The sequence below is a fragment of the Macrosteles quadrilineatus genome, unplaced genomic scaffold (assembly GCF_028750875.1).
Source record: "Macrosteles quadrilineatus isolate MER2022 unplaced genomic scaffold, UCM_ALF_1.0 Scaffold_1__1_contigs__length_201487025, whole genome shotgun sequence".
NCBI classification, from domain to species: domain Eukaryota; kingdom Metazoa; phylum Arthropoda; class Insecta; order Hemiptera; family Cicadellidae; genus Macrosteles; species Macrosteles quadrilineatus.
This window is the reverse complement of record NW_026542594.1, coordinates 7,175,186-7,199,276: the sequence shown is the minus strand read 5'-3', so window position 1 is coordinate 7,199,276 and position 24,091 is coordinate 7,175,186. Positions and strand designations below refer to the sequence as shown.

The window sequence follows — 24,091 nt, the reverse complement described above, 5'->3', positions numbered from 1 at the left end:
CTACAATTTTTTTTTTTTTTTTTTAAAGAGGTTGGTGGCCTCTTTTAACCTTGCATTTGATGTACTCTTACTTTTAATTAAATATATGATTAATAAAACACCAAGTCAATGTAAAGACTTTTTAATACATCTTGAATCAGCATGTTCTACATTTTAGATGTTATACATTAGAGTACAAATTTAAGAAGAAGGACGATGATCTCTACGCAGAGAGACATCCCCGCTACTCAAGACTACCAACTACAAAAACAAAATAGTTGAAATAATATGAACTCATAACACTTCCCCTTTTAATAAAACAAACAAACAGTACATCTTACATGTGAAATTGAAATAAGTAAATTTTTTAAAAATCAACATAGCCTAACATTTTATTACAAATTCATCTTAAACATGTGAAATTGAAACAAGCACATTTTTAAAAATCAACATAGCCTAACATTTTACTACAAATTCATCTTAAACATGTGAAATTGATACAAGTACATTTTTAAAAATCAACATAGCCTAACATTTTACTACAAATTCATCTTAAACATGTGAAATTGAAACAAGTACATTTTTAAAAATCAACATAGCCTAACATTTTACTACAAATTCATCTTAAACATGTGAAATTGAAACAAGTACATTTTTAAAAATCAACATAGCCTAACATTTTACTACAAATTCATCTTAAACATGTGAAATTGAAACAAGTACATTTTTAAAAATCAACATAGCCTAACATTTTACAGTAGACCCCCTCTTAACCGACCCGCACTTGATGAAGAATCCAGTCACTTGTGTACTTTTAGTTCCCCGTATGGGTGCTATAGGTTCTTAAGACTTCCTTTTGGGTTAAAGGTAGCACCACAAATGTTTCAGAAACTAAATTCCCAGATTTTTTCTGACATCAATGGAGTAACTGTGTACTTTGATGACTTGCTTGTAGCAGCTGAATCCCTCGAGGAACATGATACTATTGTAAAAGAAGTACTAGGTAGGGCTAGAGCTAATAATGTTAAGTTCAACCCAAAGAAAATTCAATATAAGATGAATAAGGTGAATTTTTTTGGCCTATGCTTTGGCTCAGAGGGTGTACAAATAGATGAAAGTAATATTAAAGTTGTGTTAGAATTGCCGGAACCTACTAGCAAGAAGGAACTTCAATCCATGCTTGGCCTATTTAATTATTTTCGTGAATTCACCCCTCACATGTCTACCTTGACCAGTCCCTTGCGTGAATTGTTAAAAAAAGATATTGAATGGTCTTGGTTGCCTGTTCACTCAGAGTGTGTAAATAAGTTAAAAGAAGCAATAACGTCAGCGCCTGTTTTGACGACTTAGGATAGTTCTAAGCCGGTTGAGGTCCATTCTGATGCTAGTAAAAATGGTCTTGGATGCTGTATAATGCAATGTGGTAGGCCAATCTCGTTCGCTTCTCGCAGTATGACATATACCGAGCAGCAGTATGCTCAAGTGGAAAAGGAATTACTTAGTATCGTATTTGCTGTTACTAGGTACCACTTTAAGACTATGCTTACCTTTAAAACAACCTAATCCTGAAAAAACATCTGCATTTTGGTGAACAAAACTCTCCTTCGTCAACTCTTCGACAGCATTTACCCTTTTTATGAGACCTAGTTTAACACAAGTCCCAAGTCCAACAATCGGGATACTTTTGAGATTGTTTACGATTATGAAGTCTTCCTTAGTTGTAATGTTTTTATATGTCCAATTTAGACTGAGCACAACCAAAAGTGTTTAGTAGAAAGCCACCAAAAGATTCCAATTTTACATTAGATTTGACTACAAAGTCCAATAACTCAGAGTCAATTTGTTCAACAACATGTTTAGGTAAAATGTTGATTTCAGCTCCGCTATCCAGCTTAAAGTTAATGTTTTGTCCATTAATACACAAGTTTTCAAACCAAGCAAGTTTACATTGATTGTTAGATATGGAATCAATCCTAAACTCTTCATCGTCATACACCAGTACATCATTAACTTGTTTAGGCCTATTATTCTTATTTTTAAAACAGCCTACAGAGAAGTGATTCATTTTACGACATAAGTGACAAGTTTTACCATAGGCTGGACACTGAGCTGCTTGATGTTTGGTGTTACATTTTTTACACAAATATTCAGTCCTAGTCTGTGAATCAAAATTTTGCTTACCGTTACCACTTGAAGGCCTATTGAAATTCGAACTTTTACTACCCGTGAGAGAGTACTTTTTAAATTTATTATTGTTCGGACATCTTGAGTTACCACGACCCACACTATGGACTACATTCTCCGTCTTTATACCTTGGGAATATGTACTAGATGATTGTACAGGACTACACTCTAGGCCAACTAAGGCCTTGTCTTTCGAAATGCTCGAAACATGCTCTCGGCTAGCTTCAACTAACCTACAAAACTTGATTGTGTCTTCTAATTTTAAATCGGTTTCACGAAGGAACCTTTCTTGTGTTGACTGGTCATTAATGCCCATTACAATCCGGTCACGAATCATATTATCTTCTTCACTCCCAAACTCACAGTAGATAGCCAACTTTCTAAGGTCAGTAAGGAAACTATTAAAGGGCTCCCCCAGACCCTGAGATCGCTTGTGAAACAAATATCTTTGATAGACAACATTAGATTTTGGGGAGAAATGTTTATCAAAAGCACTCAAAACATCTTTTAATTTTAATGTGGACACTTCCCCCAGTTTAAACAAGAAAAATATTGATAATGCATCAGGTCCAATCGCATTCAGCAGTTGAGCTACCTTTACATGGTCACTTTTAGCATCGGCCTCAGTGGCCGTTAGAAACAATTGAAATTGATTTTTAAAGAGAGTCCCACCGAAACATTGTCATCAATATTTAGAGGCTTGGGAGGCTTAAAAGACATCTTAATTGAATTTTTAAAACGGAACTTGCAATCCTGAACATGTGAGGTCGACTAGGCCTACACACCATTTTTAAGTCCTATAAAACACACTCGACTTATTACCTTGGGAGCGTTGCTTCTTCAGACTGCGCCATGATGTACTCTTACTTTTAATTAAATATATGATTAATAAAACACCAAGTCAATGTAAAGACTGCGTTTAGGCATTTGCCCGTCCACATAGACTACAGATCTGTGCGTGGAACGTATCCAGCAAAGCAAGGGGTGAGCCGGTACAGTACAAAGGTGAACTGTACTGATAAAAGTTAGTAGCAGTGACCAGGATCCGAACCCACGACACTACTGCCTTGGGCCCGAAGTCCGTGACGCTACCGATTGAGCCACCGACTCACCAATATGTATTAGCCTGACTGTATTAGCCTTAATCATAGCCGCATTAGGTTGTCCATAATAACGATTATAAAAAAAAAACATTATTTATATTTCTTCTCCTTGGTGATGTTCTATGACTTTCCTATGTTTCCATAGTTTTCAAATCGGCTCTTTCAATGATTACTAAGAAATGCAGTACAGTGTTAATTCAGTTTTCTTTTTATTTTATCAAATTACCCAGGCTCTCTAGCTTTTTTCCATTGTATTATTTACTCAAACCCAAATTCAAATAGTAAATATTTCATTTCAACCAAGTCAGTAAATGTTTGTAGCAAACTCCTCGTTCCCACTACCACCCCTGGCTTAAGTCTGGGACTTATTTGCCAAGCCAATTCCCTGTGAAAATCGTCTTTCTTTTTTAGGCTTTAGCCACTTTCAATCCTTGTACAGGCACCTTATGGGTCCATAATGTTTTTACCACAAATTATATTTCTAAGTTTTGTTAGAGGATTTAGACAGTTACTTAGAGCCAATGTATGTTAAAGTATATTAAAATTAAAATTATTTTATAGTAGACAAATTCCTTCATTACAACCTAAACCTCTTTAAGTATAACTAAATAATGTGTTTGAACTATATTAAGTTTGTTTTGGGGAATTATGCCAAAAGATTTACATTTAAGAGCTTTAAATAACTTGAAACATAAGTATAAATCAAGATGTTTAAAAGAAAGATACCGTAGCAGTATCACTGGATCCTTGAAAGTGAACTAAAAAAAAATAAAACACTAGGAGAGCTTAGCAAAGCTCTAAAATAAAATTGTCTTTTTAGTTACCATTCGTCCCTCTGCTAGACCACAAGCTTTAAAATGACACTTAATTAGTAAAAATTGGTTAGGTAGGGTGGGTGAAAAAGGGATGTTGCAGAGAAACCCTCTATTGTATTAAGTAGCCATTATTATACAAATTTTACCATAAGATTTCTTAATGCTATAAATTATCTCAGTAACAAGAGCATCACCATTAAATTACAACTATTATTAAATAACTGACAGGATAATAGCAACACAATTTTTTTTTAACAGTATGTTATAGGAATTTAGACAAAATGACACTGTAATAAATATCAAACAATTTGTTCTTCTGCAGGAATCCGAAATGCAGATCGGAACTGTACGCCAGACAATGGCCCTCTGAGTTGTACTCCTTGTCTAGCTGCTCTCCTCATGTAGCCACTTAGGTTGAAGAACTCTCTCTCAGCTTGTTCTACAGTCAGGGACATGGGCAGTCTACCACTGGATGGTACATGGTGGTAGACATAGAACATGTAGCGGTGGAGGCCTGTCCCTGCAGGTGGCGCTGGGCCCTGGTAACCTAGTGTCACAACCGTATTTGCAATCTTTTTCATACCCTATGTGACAAATTTAGGACAGAAAACTGATTTTGACCATCAAGTCTTAGTAAATCTATATCTATCTATACTATTATCCTACTATAAAGAAGAAGTGGCGTTAGTATGTCTGTATGTCTGTGCAGGCCCGTTTTTGACCCTGTCAGCGTCCTAGGCATAACTAATAGTAGCGCCCCTTTGCAATATATATACAGAGTGTCCACCGACCAGGAAAACTGGGAATCCGTGAATTATGCTTAAGTTTTTTTGAGCCGGGAATTATGCGTAAATTTTGTATATCCAACTGGAATTTTCAATTTACCGCCATCACCAATGACAACAGTGACGTTTCCGTGACCGCGGGAGACGACAATATGTCTACACACGGCCGCGAGGGATTATCATTATTTTCCGCTTTCGCAGAAGACAATGATATCTACAGAGCCGCGATGCGACGTATGATCAGAATATTGCCGCGATCACGTAAGGCAATAATAATGTCCACCAGGAACGCAGGAAATAGCAAGAATTTAGCAGCGATCGCAGAAGACGACGATGATCGCCACATTGCTGAGGGATATGATTAACATTTTGTCGCAATCGCGGGAAACAATAATTACGATGTCTTCACGACTGTAGGAGACGATTACGATATCTACAGGACCACGGGAGATACAATAATGATTTCTAGACGGCCGCTAGGGATGATCAGAATTATGCCGCTTATACAAAAATTATACAAAAAAGGCAATTGCCCTGCGCCCTAGGCACGTGCCAACCATACCTATTCGGTAAATCGGCCCTGGTTTTGTGTCATAGACGATGACTCATCGACTGCTGTAACGTTGATTGGAACGAGTGGTGTTGAAAAATTATTGTGTCGAGGGAAACTAATGATGATTTAAAAGTAACCTCATGAATATTTTGACCTCTGTCTCAAACGTCATTATATACAGTCTATACGGAAATGTCGGATATCAAACTTGGGCTCGGTTCAATTAATTGGCCCTGTGTCTGTGTGTTTCTATGAGCTAAACTCAAAAACTACTAAACCGACTGGGCTTAGATTGGACAAAAAAAGGATGCATATAGAATTATTCCTGCTTCAATTTTGACCTAGTACTCTACCCCGCTGGCTTTTAAAGTTCTGAGGTGAGAGTTTTAAAAGTAAATATTGATAGGTCTCCATGGTAAAAAAAAAACAAACAAACATGTAAACAAGCAGAACTGTCAGATAAATTTTGATTTCACATTTCCACACAGTTGGTTTAAACATATTAAATAGGCCTACTGCAGGAATACTAGAACAGGAAGGGTATGGATCATATAAACATAAACAATGATGTTAATACCATTAGTATAGGACTCTTTCAGTTACCGTACCACATTTGTTAATGTTTATGATTTATAATAAGCGTGTTCTAACATTTGTGAAATGCTGTAATAAGATTTTACTGGGAATAAGTCACTGTAAAATCAATTATTCATGGATATAGGAAATAATTAAAATTCTATAATCATTACCGTATCAACCTAGGACCCTGAGTGTAATAAGAGTAAGAATGAATGAAAAATAACTTTGATCACCTTTAGAAAGGTTTTTAATAACTTGAACAATACTACATTGAATTATAATGGATTTGTTTACAAACACATGTTTTTTTACTACATTCTTCTTCCATAATGTTAATGAACGTAGTCATTTAAATAATTAGGAGGTCTTCTGCTTCTGAAACTTCTTCTCGGATATGTGTTATGGTTCTCTCCTCTAGAAGCTTCTTGTCTAGGTTGTAAATTCTCGGCAGTAGTATTCATTTCATCTTCTTGATTCTGTGTTGATGATGGACTAGGAAAGTATTAAAGTTCAGGTTGAGAAGTGGCTAATAGAGTATTTTCATCACTCTCAAAATCGGTTTGCTCAATGTCGGTTTGGTACTCACCAACCGGAGCAAGATGATGTGTAGACACGGTAGTTTATCTTCCATCAGGCAACTTAACATGAGCATACTCGGCATTCCCGTGAAGAAGTTGGACCTCTTCAACAAGTGGCTCATATTTGGACGTACGATTGAATCTCTTCAAGTAGACAGGGCCGGAATTGAGAAGCCATGAAGGAGCTGAAACACCATTGTTCCCAGATCTACGTGGATGTAAGAACATACGCTCGTGAGGAGTTTGATTTGTGGCTGTGCAAAGTAATGATCTCACTGAGCTGAGGGCATCCTCTAAAACTGTCTCCCATTGGTTTATTTCTAAGTTAAGTGATTTCAATGCCAGTTCAATTGTTTTCCATAGAATGCCGTTATACCTTTCAACTTGCCCATTACCTGCTGGATTGTACGCAGTGGTTCTACTAGTTGAGATTCCGAGTGAGTTCAAGTAGCTTTTTAAGTCTTGGCTCAGAAATGATGTTCCTCTGTCCGAATGTATGTAACTAGGAACCCCAAAAGTAGAAAATAATGTTTTTAGATCCGACTTGACTGTTGACGATGACATGTCTGAACACGGGAAAGTGAAAGGGAACAGTGAAAACTCGTCTACTATTACTAATAAGTAACGGTTTTAACTTGATGAAGGGAGCGGGCCTTTGAAATCCATATTCAGCCGTTCCAATGCAGAAGTGGCTTTAATCAAAATCCCTTTGTGTTTGAAGAATCTAGGCTTCACAGCAGCACACACATTACAGGAGTTTGTTATTCGTCTGATTTCATCAATCTAGTAGGGCAAGTTCTTACTCCGAACCCAGTGGTACAAACGTGTCACACCTGGGTGACATAGATTCGCATGTAAATCAATCAACAGTTTTTCTTGATTTTGGATTGAAGAACATACTCTAGTCAGGGCATCTGCAGCCATATTATCTTTACCGGGTCTATATACAATATCATAATGAAAGCACGACAATTCCAGTTTCCACCTCATTATCTTTTCATTTTTCACTTTGCCATGATGGTTGTTATCGAACATAAAAGAAACCGACCTCTGGTCAGTAATCTGCTTGAAATGTTTACCAACCAAATAGTGACGCCATTTCCGCAGTGCTTCCACAATAGCTTGTGCTTCTTTTTCGACACTTGAATGTCTTTGTTCTGCTGGAGAAAGTATCCTTGAGAAGAATGCGACTGGACGGTTTGATTGAGTCAAAGTAGCAGCAATGGTACTCTCAGATGCATCAGTTGAAATTAGCTGGTTCAGTCTCAGCTGAAACTCTTTGCCATACCATGAACAATGAGTTAGGTTGTTCATTAATTGTTTTGACCATGCACATTAATATTTCCTTTTCCTCCTCTTCTCCAAGGAATAATTCGCTGCGAACTGTGCTTACTCCACAATGGTCAAGATTGTAACTGCAAATGTTGTTGAAATTTGCTTAGTCTGCAGGTTTGCTGCGGCGGGGGTATTATAGATCTGTGATCTTCACCATCCTATCTGGTAACATTTCCAAGGTACACTTCTGTACACCTTGTCTACAATTCTTGTATGCTCACTGGAGGCATTATACTTCCAATTGCCACTTCTAATTACTCTGTAGGCTGCCATCCTTGCCCCCCGCCTTTCACAATGATGTCAAGAGGTGGCAGGTTTAGTTCTACTTCCAGGGATCCAGTTGGAGTGCCTCTCATGGCTCCTGCGATGCTAAGGCATGCCTCGCTGGATCTTTTGTAGTCTCTTTACAGCGGTAGTTTGCATTACCATGGTCCACCAGACCACCGAGAAATACACCATCATCGGTCTTGCAACCTTATTTTATAGCTAGTTAGTCATCTGTGGGCTTAGACCCCAGGTCTTCCCAACAGCACGTCTCATCATCATAAGTGTGGTCTGAGAGTGTTGTGTTATATGTGCCAAATGGTTGTTCCAGGTGAGCTTGTCGTCCAGCCTTATTCTTGAACTTGTACTCCTTCTTAGCCTGGATCTGATTACTGAAGAGAGTTGGTACTCTAGCGATATCAAAATTTATCTTCCTTGTAAATGGTGCCATTACAGTCTTCATTGGATTGGCTCTCAGACCTTCCTGGTTACACCACCTTTCCACTATAGACAATGCCCTCTGCATGAGTTTGTTTCAATACGCAACAACCAAAACTGTACAACCAATGTAAATTTGAACTTAAAATATAAGGTATAACCTAAAGAATGCTATAGTTCGGCCGATTAGAAAACGACCTGCGCGCTAATGCTAAACCAATGCTGGAGGAGGTCGCTTTCTAAGCGGCCGAACTATAGTTTTTAAATGTTCCCAACTGCAATAAAGAAATATTTTACTATCTATCTTTAATCTTCTCTTATAATAATTCTTTATTAATAGTTTACACAACAATCACGTACGGATTGTCTTAACGGCACGAGTAGACTATTTAATTAAGGTACGAGCCTTGGCGAGTGCCTTTAAAACTTCAACGAGTAAGAAAACGATAAAGTATGTAAACAATACTGCAAGGTGAAATTTTAATTCCAACAACTGAATTGATAAGGCTTGTTTAAAAAATTTTCTTGGATAAAAATATTTGTAGGCCCAACAGTACTACTAAAGCTAAAGTTCTACTGGACTGACTTTATTAATTAATGGGTTGTTGGAAAGCTTCATCCGTGTAGATTTGCAAATAATTATGAAAGCTTGATTTTATTAAAGGATTTATGGTAGCAATTAATAGGTTTGCCGGTTTGAATCATCTGATCATATGGAAAAAGTGTTCATAATTTAACAGCTTATTATTTTAGACCTAAGGTTATTTCCTTGAATTTTCATTGTTTAAATTTTTTACATAAAGTATATTTTTATAATTTACTTTTTTTAGATACCATTTTATTTAACCACAACGGACTCTGTTATGCAAGCTAAAAATAATTAGTCTTTGCAGTGTAGCGAAAAGCAATGTTAAAAACACGAGTAAAAGTGTAACATTACGTCATATTCAAATCAAATCAAATCTCTTTATTGCCATTAAGTATATACATTTATACAATAGGCCAAGTCCAAATTTGTTATAAACTTAACTAAACAGGTAACTTACAATGAGACTACAACTAAACATTAGGTGCATACGGATTTTTAACCGACTTCCCCACTACCAACAAAAGGAGGAGGTTCTCAATTTGTCTGTGGCGATGTTTTTTTTTTCTATGTATGTTCATCAATTTCTCTGTGATTCTTTTACCGATCAGTGTGGTTCCACCACCAAAATAACCAGGAGAGTTTCTATTTGGTACCTTATATATTTTGTTTAAGTATAATATTTGTTTCGGTGAAAAATTCTGAAAACTTTAAATATTCAACATTTATTTTGTTTACATTTTGCAGATTGTTTACATTTGTGCAGAGAAGGTAATAAATAATAATAACATTCCTACAGCTGTTAGTTGTAACCATTTAAATGAAGCTACAGACAATTCTTCATCAGACAGTTGCTTCATATTGATCAATAAACTATTTCTTGCCATGGAGCCTAAATGAATTACATTGAGAAAAATGCATTTTGTTTTGGTTACTATAAAAAATGTATTTTAACGTTTGACCTGATTTGTGTATACAGTAATTCTGTTTTTAGTATTGAATATTCTGACTTTTACAAAAACATATATGTTTCAGTGAATAGCTGTATGATATTGGCAAATAAAGGTGTATATTGTGAAAACCAAAGCATTCGTAAAACAGATCTAAATATAAATTAAATGCAATTCCTTACACGACCTAAGAAGTGTGACAGTGCATAATTGTCAATTGTCTTAAAGTGTTAAATATTTTAATTACTAAACATGCATTTGCAGATGTGGAATGTTTATTGATATTCTCTACCCAGTTACTATATCATATCAATACTATTATGCCTGCTTCGGAAAGTCTTAGAGGAAGATGATTTGCAATTTCGACTAGGCTTTATCTTGATCAAACAAAACCACCTACATGGCTTGCACCACTTTTAGCTGAACCAATCTTTCATATACATATTTCATTTGCAGATGTGGAATGTTTATTAATATTCTCTACCCAGTTACTATAACATATCAATACTATTATGCCTGCTTCGGAAAGTCCTAGAGGAAGATGATTTGCAATTTCGACTAGGCTATATCTTGATCAAACAAAACCATCGACATGACTTACACCACTTTTAGCTGAACCAATCTTTCATATAATATTTTCCAAAGGTACTATACGTGTTAACGACCAATTTTCCACTTTTGAGAGATTTTTTAGTGCTGGTAGCTGAGGAATAACTTTCATATTGTTCCAAAAGGTTTGAGACGTTACTGTATTTCTTTTTATAATGTAGAAGTACACCGATTGCAGGAAACGATGATGTCTGACATTTCAATGTATCTAGAAAAGACAATTAGTTTTTCATTAGGCCTAATGTAATGGACAACTCTTTCTTTCTTAAGGAATATCTAAAAATGGGACGCGTTGCAGAAAGTCAACAGTCCCGGAAGGTCAAATAATTTATACCTGTGCCGCTAGGTCAAAAACTACAATGTTTGCAGTGTCTGTAGATCAATAATCCCAGTAAGTCAAATAGTACAGTCCGAGCTAAAAACGTGGTCTATGTTAAAGCAATTGACTTATTGGGAATTTGACCTAATGCAACAGCAGTTTTAATATAACGAAATAAGATAAAATATAAGTTCAGTTTCGCTGAGTCAACAGTGCCGGAAGGTCAAAAGTATAATCTGTTAAAAACAACGATAGTCCTCTCGACGCATGACTTCAATAATTTCGCGTTTTGGTGTACTTAAAGTTGTGCTAAAATTTTGAAAATTGGCACAGAGCTTCTTGGTTAGTCCTACTCGATGACTATTTTGTTGGAACTTTAAACTATTTACCGATCTAATTAATAAAAATTGATATGTATGGGGAAATAGTTTTAAATCGTGATTTATAACATGAAAAAGTTAGCATGCGAGATTTTTTTTTGTTTTTAGGTTAGAGAGGTTTTGTCTGTGGCAAAGTTGTAGCCAAAAGTGTGATGCGTAAAATATATTTTTTTGAATTTTTTACAATCAGTGGTTCAATAGATAACTTGGGTTGAAGAGGACGGCAAATTTAGCATTTCGCAACGCATGGAAAGAACTACATCGTACGATGCGACTGCTGAGTGGACTTTTAATTTACAGTTCTAAGAACAAGAAAAAGATGAATATACAGATCACCAGTACATTCATATTATTTATAAAACATCTTTCTGTATTACCAGCTTACATTTTTCACTTATAAGAATACATCATAAACAGGGTGTTAAAAATAAGCGGGGGATACTTTACCTAGTAATTCCTTGGGTCAAAATAAACAGAAAATCAAGGATAACATTTTTTCCGAAATCGTTTCGTTAACCAGATATCCACCATTTTGTATTTTTTACATACAAATATTTATCTTTGCATTTTTCCAACCGATGTTTATGAAACTTGGTATTTATGTTAAGGTAGGAGAGACCCATGTTAAAAAAAAAGATTCATCTCGATTCACCCTAAAATTTCAAAATTTAACACTTAACTACAATATAATATACTTTACTACACCACAATATTTACGTATCACCATAAATCTTTAACAAAATAAAACGTTAACATTTTTAAAATCCAAAGTAAATCAATATAATCTTTCTTTTTTGAAAAAAAAATTTAAAAAAAAGGCGATGGTAAAAACGACAGGCGAGTTTCGATCTGGGTGTTTCAGGTTTGAATCTAAGAGGATTTAACATTAATTAGGTAACATTAATGTTTAATCCTCCTAGGTTTGAACTGATTGAGAGGAATACATGAAACCGAAGGGGGGAGGTAGCAATAAGTGCACTAGTAATTACTAGTGTCCAATTACAATTTGATGGATTTAACCAAAACCTTTTCTATTTCACTTATTTTCAGCTGTTAAATTTCAAACGATACGTTTTAGCGACATCATTAACGTTATTATCATCATCATCGTTTGAGCTTGGGTTTGCGGCAATGTATTTTTATGAATAAACCCTTTAATTTGATACCAAATTTGACCTCTGCTGCTATTAATTGACTGTATGCACTATTAATTAACAGCTGTGTCTAAGGATTATGTCGGCCTTAGTCACAAACAGGACAAAAAGATCGCTCCACTCATCCCACACTCATCTCCATTCATACTTGGCTTAAAATACATACATTTGTATGGTCGCCATTTCAAAGCAACATGGCTACATTATCAACGACAAACGTGGAAAACCTTATACGAGTGTGAGTAAGTCCGAAAACAGAGTAAGTCCGAAAACAACTCTAAAAAACAATAAGCAATAAATTGCAAGTACCGTTGCTTATATCATGGGTATACACGTATGTACTGACGTGTATATTTAATGCTTATATCGAACGAATGTACATCGTGAGAATTTCCATTAGTTGTTCCATTTAGTTGTGTGTCAATTAGTATAATAGTTTAGTTGACTCTTTTAAAGTCAGCGGAAATTGTGACTGTTATTACCCTTGAAATGATGTTTGTGTAGTACTTTGCAATCCTACCAATGCTTATAGAATCATACGATTACAATTTTCTGGTTAGAATATGTCGCATAGAGTGGTGACTACTGTATCTTTTTGGTTTGCTTGTAAAACAGGATCAACAAAGATTTTCCATCGACTTAAACAATACGATACTCTCAAATTGTTCATTGCAATAACAAAATATCACACAGTTTGATGAATATTTGTGTATAAACCACATGCAGTACACCTGTATTCTATCTATTTTAACTTTTATTTTTCCAAGACTTTATAGAAAATCACGCATTACGTGATCAGTGAAGAAAGTCCCACGTGTTTTATAGGTAAAGAAGACAAGCGCGGTCCTAGACATATATTTTGGGGGGGGGGGGGTCGCCGGGGTCCTGGGGTTCCCCCCGGGAAAAATATATAAATAAATAAATATAGGCTACACAGAGTGATCAACTCAAGGAGGCCACCATTGGGATATCGGAAACGGTAAGAATTAGAGAAAACCTAAAATGGGGGACATTCCTTTATTTTTTGTGACAGTTAAAAATATGATTTTAGTTTTTTTTTACTCAGCCACCATTTTCCAAAATGGCGGCCGAATTTGAAATTTCTCATGGAACACCCTATATTTTATCATGTTTTCGGATAGAATAGGCAATTTAAAAACTTTTTTATCCTTGACATTTTTCGATAAACCCACTCGTTTAGGAGTACAGCCTATGAAAAAATGACTTCCGGTGTACATTTTACATCATGTAGCTCCTAAACAAGTAAGTTTATAGCAAAAATGCGAAGAGTAAAAAAGTCTTACAATTGCATCCACATTCCAAAAAGACCATAAAATTCATTAAAAATATGAATTATATTATTTAAAAAATGGCGGCAAACTTGAAAAGTGGAAAACTTTTTATTTTATAGTCTTTAAGGAATGTAGGTGCAATTCTAAGACTAATTTACTTTTTGCAATTTTGCTCTAAACTTACTCGTTTAGGAGGTAAATGATGTAAAATGTACACCGGAAGTCATTTTTCCATAGGCTCTACTCCTAAACGAGTGGGTTTATCGAAAAAATTTCAAGGCTAAAAAAGTTTTTAAATTGCATATTCTATCCAAAAACATGATGAAAAAACTAAAATCATATTTTTAACTGCCACAAAAAATAAAGGAATGTCCCCCATTTAAAGTTTTTTCTAATTCCTACCGTTTCCGATTTCCCAATGGTGGCCTCCTAGAGTTGATCACCCTGTATGTATGAATTGGAACGGATGGTTTTTTTGGCCTCTAGGGACCTCAAAACGAAAAATTAAATCGGTCCCGGGTCCAGGTGTTACCATAAGTACTACGGTAATAGCTTATTCCCTATATGGGAAATTCGCCAAAAACCTAATAGTTATATAGAACAATATTACATTCAACCAGTTGTTAGTTAAAACAAATTATATGGGACTAAAACAAATCAATGATTACAAATATTCCTTTAAAAAATAATTTGAACATCCTACTATTTTACTATGCATATTTAATTAATCTGCATCCTCATACCTAAGAATTGAATGTATCAATGGTCAGCATTACACATAGTATAAGTAAGTCAACTCTAAATATGTCTTTAAATATTTGTTTCCAAATGCTGAATTTGTGTCACAAATGCTGAATGTTTACAGCTGTTATGTTAAGCAAATTATATTGTACTAAAAGCTAGCTTAGAAGGTTAGCGTCGGCTGCTAAACAGTTGGCAAGAAGCATTAATAGATAAGCTATGTACCAAATATGATAATTTTAACTCTATTCTAATTATGACAAAACACGAAGTAACCAAAAGCAAGTATTGTTGGTGTAGTAAGCGTTGCAGGAGGTCTACTTTACACTGAATCGACGTTCACTTTTATTGCTTTTGATCTTCCGGCACTGTTGACTCAGCGAAACTGAACTTGTATTTTACCGTATTTCGTTATATTAAAACTGCTGTTGCATTAGGTCAAATTCCCAATAAGTCAATTGCTTTAACATAGACCACGTTTTTAGCTCGGACTGTACTATTTGACTTACTGGGACTTTTGATCTACAGACACTGCAAACATTGTAGTTTTTGACCTAGCGGCACAGGTATAAATTATTTGATCTTCCGGGACTGTTGACTTTCAGCAACATTCCCTTAAAAATGTTTATTTTCATACCCATTGATTATGTAACCTGAACAGGTGACTCAAGCAGTTTTAAAATAATGATTGTTCTGTGGAACTTTTGATTGTGTCAAACAGTTTTGCTTATCAAAAATCCTCAAGTAATTAATATATAAAAAATTATACAGTCACTAAAAATCATGAAATAATTTATTTTTGTAAAAAAATACAACCGACTTCAAACGCTCTAAAAAGAATGAAATAATTTCAATAAAGTAAACTTTTGTATTAGGCAAGCTCACGTATTTCAAGTCGGCGCGGCTCAAACCGCACATATGATTGAAATTAAATATTGTGTGTGTATTTTGAAAATCAATAAATTGTAGCTGGATAACATAAATATATAAAAAACATACTGAACTGTTTTGTTTATATATTAAAGGAAATATTTTCTTGTATTTAATGTTTACTTCAGAATAAATGCATTATGAAAATAGCACACACAAATGTTCTATATGAATAGGAAAATAATTTAGTCTGATATTATGATAGGGAAAAGAAGCTAGTTTAGTATTAAAACGTTACCTACTTTTCCAAGTTAGAAACATTTAAATGCGTTAGGCCTATAATCTTTTTAAAGATACTCGTTAATACCACTATAATGCCGATCTCTGATTACGGTAATAAAATAACACTTAACGCATAACTATGAAAAAGACATGCAGATTAACACCTTTAGTATTGATAGCATAGATAGATAGTATAGATAGATCCTATACTGATAGATAGATAGACCTGCAATATGGACACCCTCTTTCAATTTTGTATCAAAAATCATTATAGAGTCGCGCCGACTTAAAATACGTGAGCTTGCCTAATACAAAAGTTTACTTTATTGAAATTATGTCATTCTTTTTAGAGCGTTTGAAGTCGGTTGTATTTTTTTACAAAAATAAATTATAACTAAAAGATTACAGTTGTATTTTTTTTAAATCAAATTTCAAAATACTCTTTAGCATGATAAAAAGGATTTACAGTTAACCAGTTGTAAAGTCAAACTTTAAATACAGATTCTGGTAAAAGTCTTGATTCAGGGTGAAGTATATTGAACATATTTAAACTCAAAATGGAATGTTTCTTGGCACTTAAACTAAGTCTATGTTGTGGAATTTGGAGCAAAGAGTTATGTCTTGTGTCATGCGCATGGCAATCCCTTCTAACAACTAAATTACTTAAATTACTTTTTACATCAACTAAACATACACATATATACAGATTAATTACAGTTAATATCTTAGTGCTGGTAAATAAAGGCCTACAATGAGCTTTAAATTGAGATCTAGTTATTATTCACAAGGCTTTCTTCTGCAGTAACAAAACATCTTCAATACAACTACTGTTTCCCCAGTGAATCAAACCATAACTTAAAACAGATTGAAAAAAACCAAAATAGGCTACTCTAACATATTTATCAGGTACAACAGTTTTTAAATTATCTAACAAGTATAAAACTCTAGACAACTTCTTACAGACAATCAACATGGGAAGACCAGGACAGATCACTATCAATAAGCAAGCACACCTAGAATCTTTACAGCCTTGTTTTCCACTACCTCACAACCTATATTTTTATTTTTTGTTAGGCAAATAAGATTCTGTGATTTGTCTACATTTAGAACTAGGTTATTCAATCAATCAATCAATCAATTATTTAAGATGGGGACACCACTATGTGCGTATTTTAACCCAAATATGAGTGAAGGATGAGTGTAGGATGAGTGGCGCGATCTTGTAGTCTTGTTAGTGACTAAGGTCGACATGTTCCTTAGACACAGCTGTTAATTAATAGCCCATACAGCTAATGGCAACTAAGGGACCTACAGTTTATAGTGGAATCCGAACCACATTTTTTCCTTGTAATTTACGAATTGGTCTAATTATCAGGATAGTACTGCGGATAGTCGTAGTACTCACTAGTGCGGACGTTAATCCACACCAGGGAGCATCGTATCCACAGTGCATCCCTATAAATATCCACAATTCGTGACCTCCTAGTAGCTGGATTACAGGACGACGCCACCCGTCCCAGTCTACAAGTGTCAAGGTTTTTTATTAGCACCAAACCATACACCTGCTTGCTCCATTGTTTTATCTACAGCTATCTTAAGCCTATTGTAATTTGAATGTACAGTTAAAAAAGTAGTGTCATCCGCAAACATTGTGGTTGAGGATCCCTCAATATGAAGTGGCAAGTCATTAACTGACACCAAAAAAGCAAAGGGCCAAGAACAGAGCCCTGAGGCACCCCTGTCAAAACGTTAGTACAGTTTGAATACTTTCCTTTTACATCTACATATTGTGACCGACCACTCAAATAAGAGCAAACAAACTGAAGAGGACAACCACGGATGCCATAGTGCTCCAATTTATTCAAAAGAATTTTATGATCTATACAATCAAAAGCCTTAGGGTATTCAGATCACATGCAGTGATCTGAGCCAGACTCCTGTCTTCTAACGCTTTCAAAATTTTTTAAATTATGCAATCAATGGCATTCGTGGCTGATCTTCCATTAATGAAACCAAATTGACAATTAGAAAATATATTCAAATTTACCAAAAATGTGGATACCTGGCGCTTTACAATTCGTTCAATCACTTTGCCTACAATAGGTACTAAAGATACAGGGTGATATTTTTTAAAATTATTTTTCTCCCCCTTTTTATGCACTGGCAGGACTCTAGACAGCTTTTGAGACTCAGGAAAAACACCTTCCTTTAAACAAGCATTAATACACATAACCAGGGGAGCCAAGATTTCACTCATAACAAACTTGATTATGTAACTAGACAGGCCAAACACATCTCTGCTTTTAGAAGCTTTCATAGCCAACATTCACTTTCCACCTCACCACAAGACACATACTTCCATTCAAATTGGGTTTTGCATTTGTCAGATCTTCTTAGCAGCTCTTCCGCAGACACTTCCAGCTGGTCGATGGTGCTTCTGGCTTCTTCCACAGAGCTCATGAAGTATGTATTGTATTGCTCAGGGGTGATCTTCACTTCATCATCCTGGGTCTTAGCTGCATAATTTTTCTTGATCAGATTCCAGGCTGCCTTATGCTTATTGGGGGCAGATTCAATGCTTCTTGCATTAGCTGCTAATTTAGCTTGGTTAACAGCTAATTTGTACACTTTTCTGCAATGAACATAAGCATTACGAGCCGTTTCGCCTGAAGTTGCTTGATAGATTGTACGGTATGCCATTGTTCTATTCTTCATCTCCCTCAACTCAGGAGTATACCATGAATTTACAGAGTTATTATGGTGGTTTTCCTTCTTGACAAGTTTCTTCTCAGGGCAACATTCATAAAAAGTATTCAACATTTTATAAAAAAATAGATCGAACATATCTTCTGCAGGTAATTTGCTTAAGTTTAATAATTGTAGCCAGTCAATTTGTGATAATTTCCATTTAAATTCATGAAGACACCTTATAGAAAGATCTCTACTTATAAAAGTAATTTTTGCCGCTTCAGTTTGAGTATTGTACACATTAACTTGTAGATCAAGTCCATCGTTGTCTGACATATCAGGGTAAGTCAAGTAATACCCTGAGCTTAATATAGTTCAGTATAGTTGAACTATATGAAAGCTGAGTATAGTTTAGCTGGAATGTTTGTAAAAATATTATCCAAGCAGGCTAGGTTTCGAGTGGGCTTATTATTAACATAGTGACAATTAAACTGCTTAAGAAGATATATCAGCTGTTTAACACTAGGAGGATTACTGTTTACGTTCAATTTAGCATTGAAATTCCCACCAATAACAATATTGTTCTTAAAATTCTTTAAATAAATTAACAGAAGCTCCAGGTTAGTCAGAAAGAGGTTTACTATCTCCAGCTGTTGAGTGATAAACAGATACAACTATTAGATTAAGGTCCTTGATAAATACGCCAGAACATTCAAAGTTCTTTTTCATCACTCCTTAACGAAAGTAACTATTTTCGATAACAGCTGATATCAATGAAAGTAGTTGTTTCCCAAGCTCTAATTTAGGGCGAGGGAAAATCGATCAGCTGATTTTCCCTCGCTCTAAATTTACTTTCCCTCGCTCTCAATTAATTCTCCATTTATTCACTACGTGCGCCAGTGTTTTGTTACGGTTTAATTTAATGATTTTAATCAGCTGTATGTATTTTTAAAAGTTGTGTTATTCTTTTATTTTGATGTTTAAACAAAATTTATCGAGAAATATACGTAGGTTTCTTTTTAGAAGATTTTATTTTATTTTGATGTTCAATCAAATTAATTGAGAAATCAAATTGTTTTAATATACTGAGGTCTGCTATTCTGTGTCTGTGTATTTTTGCGTCGTGATGAAAAGTATCGTTCATAACTCGTACCAAAGTTATTATCCGGCACTTGCTCCATTATTTCCGTCCTCGGCTTCGCCTCGTACGTGAAAATAGCTCTCACATACTCGGCTTCACCTCGCACGTGAAATTGGGGTTCCCTGTGTTCGGCTTCGCCTCACACAAAAACTTGGGCGCGCGACGGAAAATGCCACTTTCGGTCCTAGTAATGAAATATACTATTCCACACACAACCAGTCTAATTTCAAAACATCATACTTAATTTTGTTTGACACCAAAATAAAAGCACCACCTCTAATATGATCCTTTCTACAGTAAAAAGAAGCATTTTTAAAACTTTTAACATGTAAAAATTCAACTTCTTCATCAACCAGCCAATGTTCATTTAGACAAATAATGTCATACTTCTTAACGGAATTAAAAATGTCCTAATGTCCTACATGTTTTCCTTTCCCTTGAGACCCTGGATGTTAAAAAAATAATAGTTTTATTTGTTGACTGTTGATTTCGTCAGTTAAACTTATGGTGGTAGGGCTGGATGTATTGCTGGGAGGTTTTCCAAAGACATTACATTATTCTCCATAACACTTTCTAGCTGTGAAATTGAAGTAGATATTCCAACCTCAGCGTCATTTAGCATCATCTGTTGTTGTGTCTCAATGTTATTGACTTCTGTTGCTGGTGATTGTAGGGGGGATATTATAGTGCTATCATTAGAGTTATTTCCAGATGTAAAAGCTGTTTCAGAATCAGGCTTTCTTATTTAGAATTTGTTCAGCCAATCCCCCTGGTTGTTCTATAAACCCGACCGCCTCATGAGATGTTGAAAGCTTATTAATATTAAAAGATAAGTCTCGGCCATGGCTGTCAGCACAAATAAGCATCTTATGTTTTAGTGCGCCAATAGATCGATTTTGACACCCTTGAGATTCTTTAAACTGTCTATGATGTGAATTTGTATTATTTGTTACTTTAGAAACTGTTTGAATTTACTTTTAGCTCAACATTTGAGCACATTGTAAGTTCATTTCCACCAACTTGGTCTGCTCTTTGCTCATGTTGTAAAATTTCAAAGGAATTTTTAGTTGTAATTCTTTCCACTGTTTTTTCCTTCATTTTGGTATTTAACTTACGGTTACCAGTTGTCTTGACTGTCTGCCATTCCGAAGGAACAGGTCTAATTATATGGTGTCCAGGTATCTTATCAAGTAGGGGAAAACATCCAAGAAAACATTCTCGACCAGGTGCTCAATAAATCTCGCACAATATGGTCTCAAATATTTAATTACTGTAATAATTATTCTACTCACTATCTTGTTATGAAATATAATATTACCACACTGTTAACCTGTAAGATAAGCATGAAATGGTCCATGGTTTTGACAAAAGATTATCACAGAAGGCATTTATAAAAGCTTTTTAAACAATTAAAAAATACTAGGCCTATATAATACTCACTGCAAAGTATTGTTCCTCTGCTCAAGTCTCCACTCTGGAAATCCTTCCCCTAAAAAAATAAACCAGTATAAGCAATATAATAAGAATTGGATTTAATAGTACGGAATGAATAACAAAGCGCGTTCACTTTGATACAAAGAATTCAATGACTGTACTGTATGTTTATAAAGAAATTTAAAACAATTGCTTTCATTAAATAATGTTAAGGTGGATAAGGGACTAATAGAAAAATTGTTCAACAACATTTTTGTTATATTTGTATTTTTTGAATTTTTATTAAGTTTGATTCATGACCATCAGTATTATTTTAGTCAGTATAAATTATCTTGTTCACTTATTTAATTTATTGTTATTCTTATATTTATATTTTGAGTGAAATTGTTAGAAGACTGCCACTCTAGAAGACGGAAATGTTTCCCTTTTTATATTTATATTATTTAAACATTCTTTTTGCATGCTTAATGCTACAATGTAATTTTTGGTATGTGCTGTTTTTTAGCATTGAAAAATAAAATAAATGTTATGGCCTGGAGCAAAAAATTCTTGCTAAGCTCATAGCGATTCAAAATCATCACTCAATATAAAGTCAATTAATCAAATCAATTAAAATCTTTTACTAAAATTGTTAGCAAACCCCTATTTGTAGTTAAACTGGACTAGGCACTGTTGAAAACTAGACCCAACCATATTTGATTTAAGCTTTATTTTTATTGTCAATCCCAAAAGTAAATTTTGTTACATGTTACACTATTTGTACTAGTATTGAATATATACTAAAGCACAATAATTTAATTATTTTGTTAGCTTCATTTACTTTGTCTACTTTTATTGACTTAAGTTATTTGTGCAACTAGTGAGCAAAGGGAGCAATTGACTCACTCGAGAGAAATACTTACTCACGAGGAATGGTTTCTCGAGTGCATGCATTATATTTTTCCTACAGTTACCATAAAACAAATAAATTGGTAAAGAAACGTGACATTTTTTTACACGGAAGTGAACTTTTAATATGACATTATTAATGATACAACAGTACAACAGCTGACCAGCTGATTTACAGCCAGTGCTGCCAACGTATTTCGCGCGCATACGACCTTGTCTGCATGTTACGCGCTCACTATTTCGTGCCTTCACGTTGCAAATATGGAGTGAGACAAAGTAATTAGAGTGAGACAATGTTAACAAATAATGTCATGTTTGGGGGTATTTTTATGTTCGTTTCTTTCTTGTTTTAATTGTGTTTTTGATGTGTTGCAAGCTTTGAGAATGTTGTATTTGCAACGAACATGTAAGCTACTGAGTAATCTTAATCGTTGGGCTAATTGATGGAGTTGTAGGCCTAAACCCTATTATTGTATTGTCTTTATAAACCTAATTTTTAACATTACAAAATCAAGAGTAATTAGCTTAGTTTTTCTATTATAAATATACAGTACAGTAATTAATAATATCACATAAAGTATAATAAAATATCATGTAAAACTCACCGGTATGTTAGCCACAATGTAGTGCAAGTAGTAGATGCCTGGGGGACGGTCGGGGGCGTCGGGGTCTATCATAAACAATGTGTAGGTGTTGTGCTATGGAAACAAGGTACAATAACAATAATCTGTCCTGGCTTTTAATTATCTACAAATGCTGATAATTATTAACTTTGGAAAAATAGTAGAAGATGTTTCGTAAGTTTAGCCTATCTTGTTATACAGGAGTAAAAAAAAACAAGTTTAGTAACGTTGAAAGTTATTGTATGCTTGTATGGAGGAGTTAGACATTTGCAACGTGATTGGTGGCAATATACCCATTGTCTTCAGCATAGAATTTATATTCTCTACCCACATTAGATTAGCTGCCCACCTGTTAACTAAAGTAACATAACCCGTTCAAGTAATAATTATCAAGGTAAATTAATTTAATGGAATCATTTGGACCCATTGCAGTAAATATTGGACATCTGTTTACACACACTGTATTCATAATATTGTTTATTCATCATCAACTGGCTGGGTAGCTCACCTAACAATCAAAAGGCCACTGGTTCGATCCTGAGACATCATTCGCTTCTCTCTCCTCATCCTTATCTCAATACATTCTACACTATTCCTTCCACACTACACTATTCCATATATTTAAAACACACTCCTAGGTGGCGTCTCCATCACAATAATTGATAATAATAATAATTGGATATCATTTACTCAATAACAATTAAAAAGAGAGTTTATCCAAAATTTAAAACTATGTTTATTTATAAACGATATAGACAAATATTTTAAAACACATCGAGTAAAAACGTTCCAACTGAGTGCTGGGTAGTGGGTATATGGACCTTTACCATTTTTAAAACTGTTTGGCCGAAGGAAGGATAAAAAATGTGTTTCTCTCTGTTTAATTTGTTCCATGTTATTTAAGTGAGATTTAAATTAAGGGTGATTCTAATTTATTGTTACATTTTAAAACTCTATAAATCTATATACAGGGTTAGTAAAAAGTGTGGAGACCCCCTGTTATTTTTTTAACGGCCCATACTAGAAAAACTAAACTCGGCACACCTTTATGGCATGTTATGAAGTACTTTTTGGGCATAACCGTCACTTGGTGTACATCCCCAAAATGGGGGATTTTGGGGGAAACTAAAAGATTACAAATACAAAGACCTATCGAGTGACCCCTCATTTTGAAGGTCCAGGTAAAAGAAAACCAAAAACGCAAACTAGAGGTCTTTATCTCAATCCAGTAAAAAATGCCAGCCAATTGAAATTCTCAGAAGTTGAATTTAACTTGCAGCTTTCCAAGTCTGGAGACCCCTTGTAAATTTTGTAGCGGCTCACACTAGGAAAACTAAACTCTACACACCTTTTTGGCATGTTATGAAGTACTTTTTAAGCCTAATAGCCACTTGCTTACCAAACCCAAAATGGGGGATTTTGGGGGAAACTCAAAAGTTTTTAATGATAAGCCCCATCAAGTGACCCCTCATTTTGAAGGCCCTGGTAAAAGAAAACTAACAACGCAAACTAGAGGTTTCT

General features: G+C 34.8%; 1 protein-coding gene across 1 annotated transcript in view; it reads right to left on the bottom strand.

The window, feature by feature from the left end:
* Positions 1–3,084: 3,084 nt before the first annotated feature.
* LOC128989392 (phosphatidylethanolamine-binding protein 4-like) overlaps positions 3,085–24,091 on the bottom strand; it is a 32,572-nt gene continuing 11,565 nt past the window's right edge. Inside the window, exons 3-5 of the mRNA XM_054411285.1 lie at positions 22,553–22,645; positions 21,066–21,114; positions 3,085–4,628 (exon numbers count right to left, since the gene is read on the bottom strand). Coding sequence (XP_054267260.1) covers positions 4,381–4,628; positions 21,066–21,114; positions 22,553–22,645 — 390 coding nt within the window. The 3' untranslated portion in view covers positions 3,085–4,380. The remainder of the gene's footprint in view (positions 4,629–21,065; positions 21,115–22,552; positions 22,646–24,091) is intronic.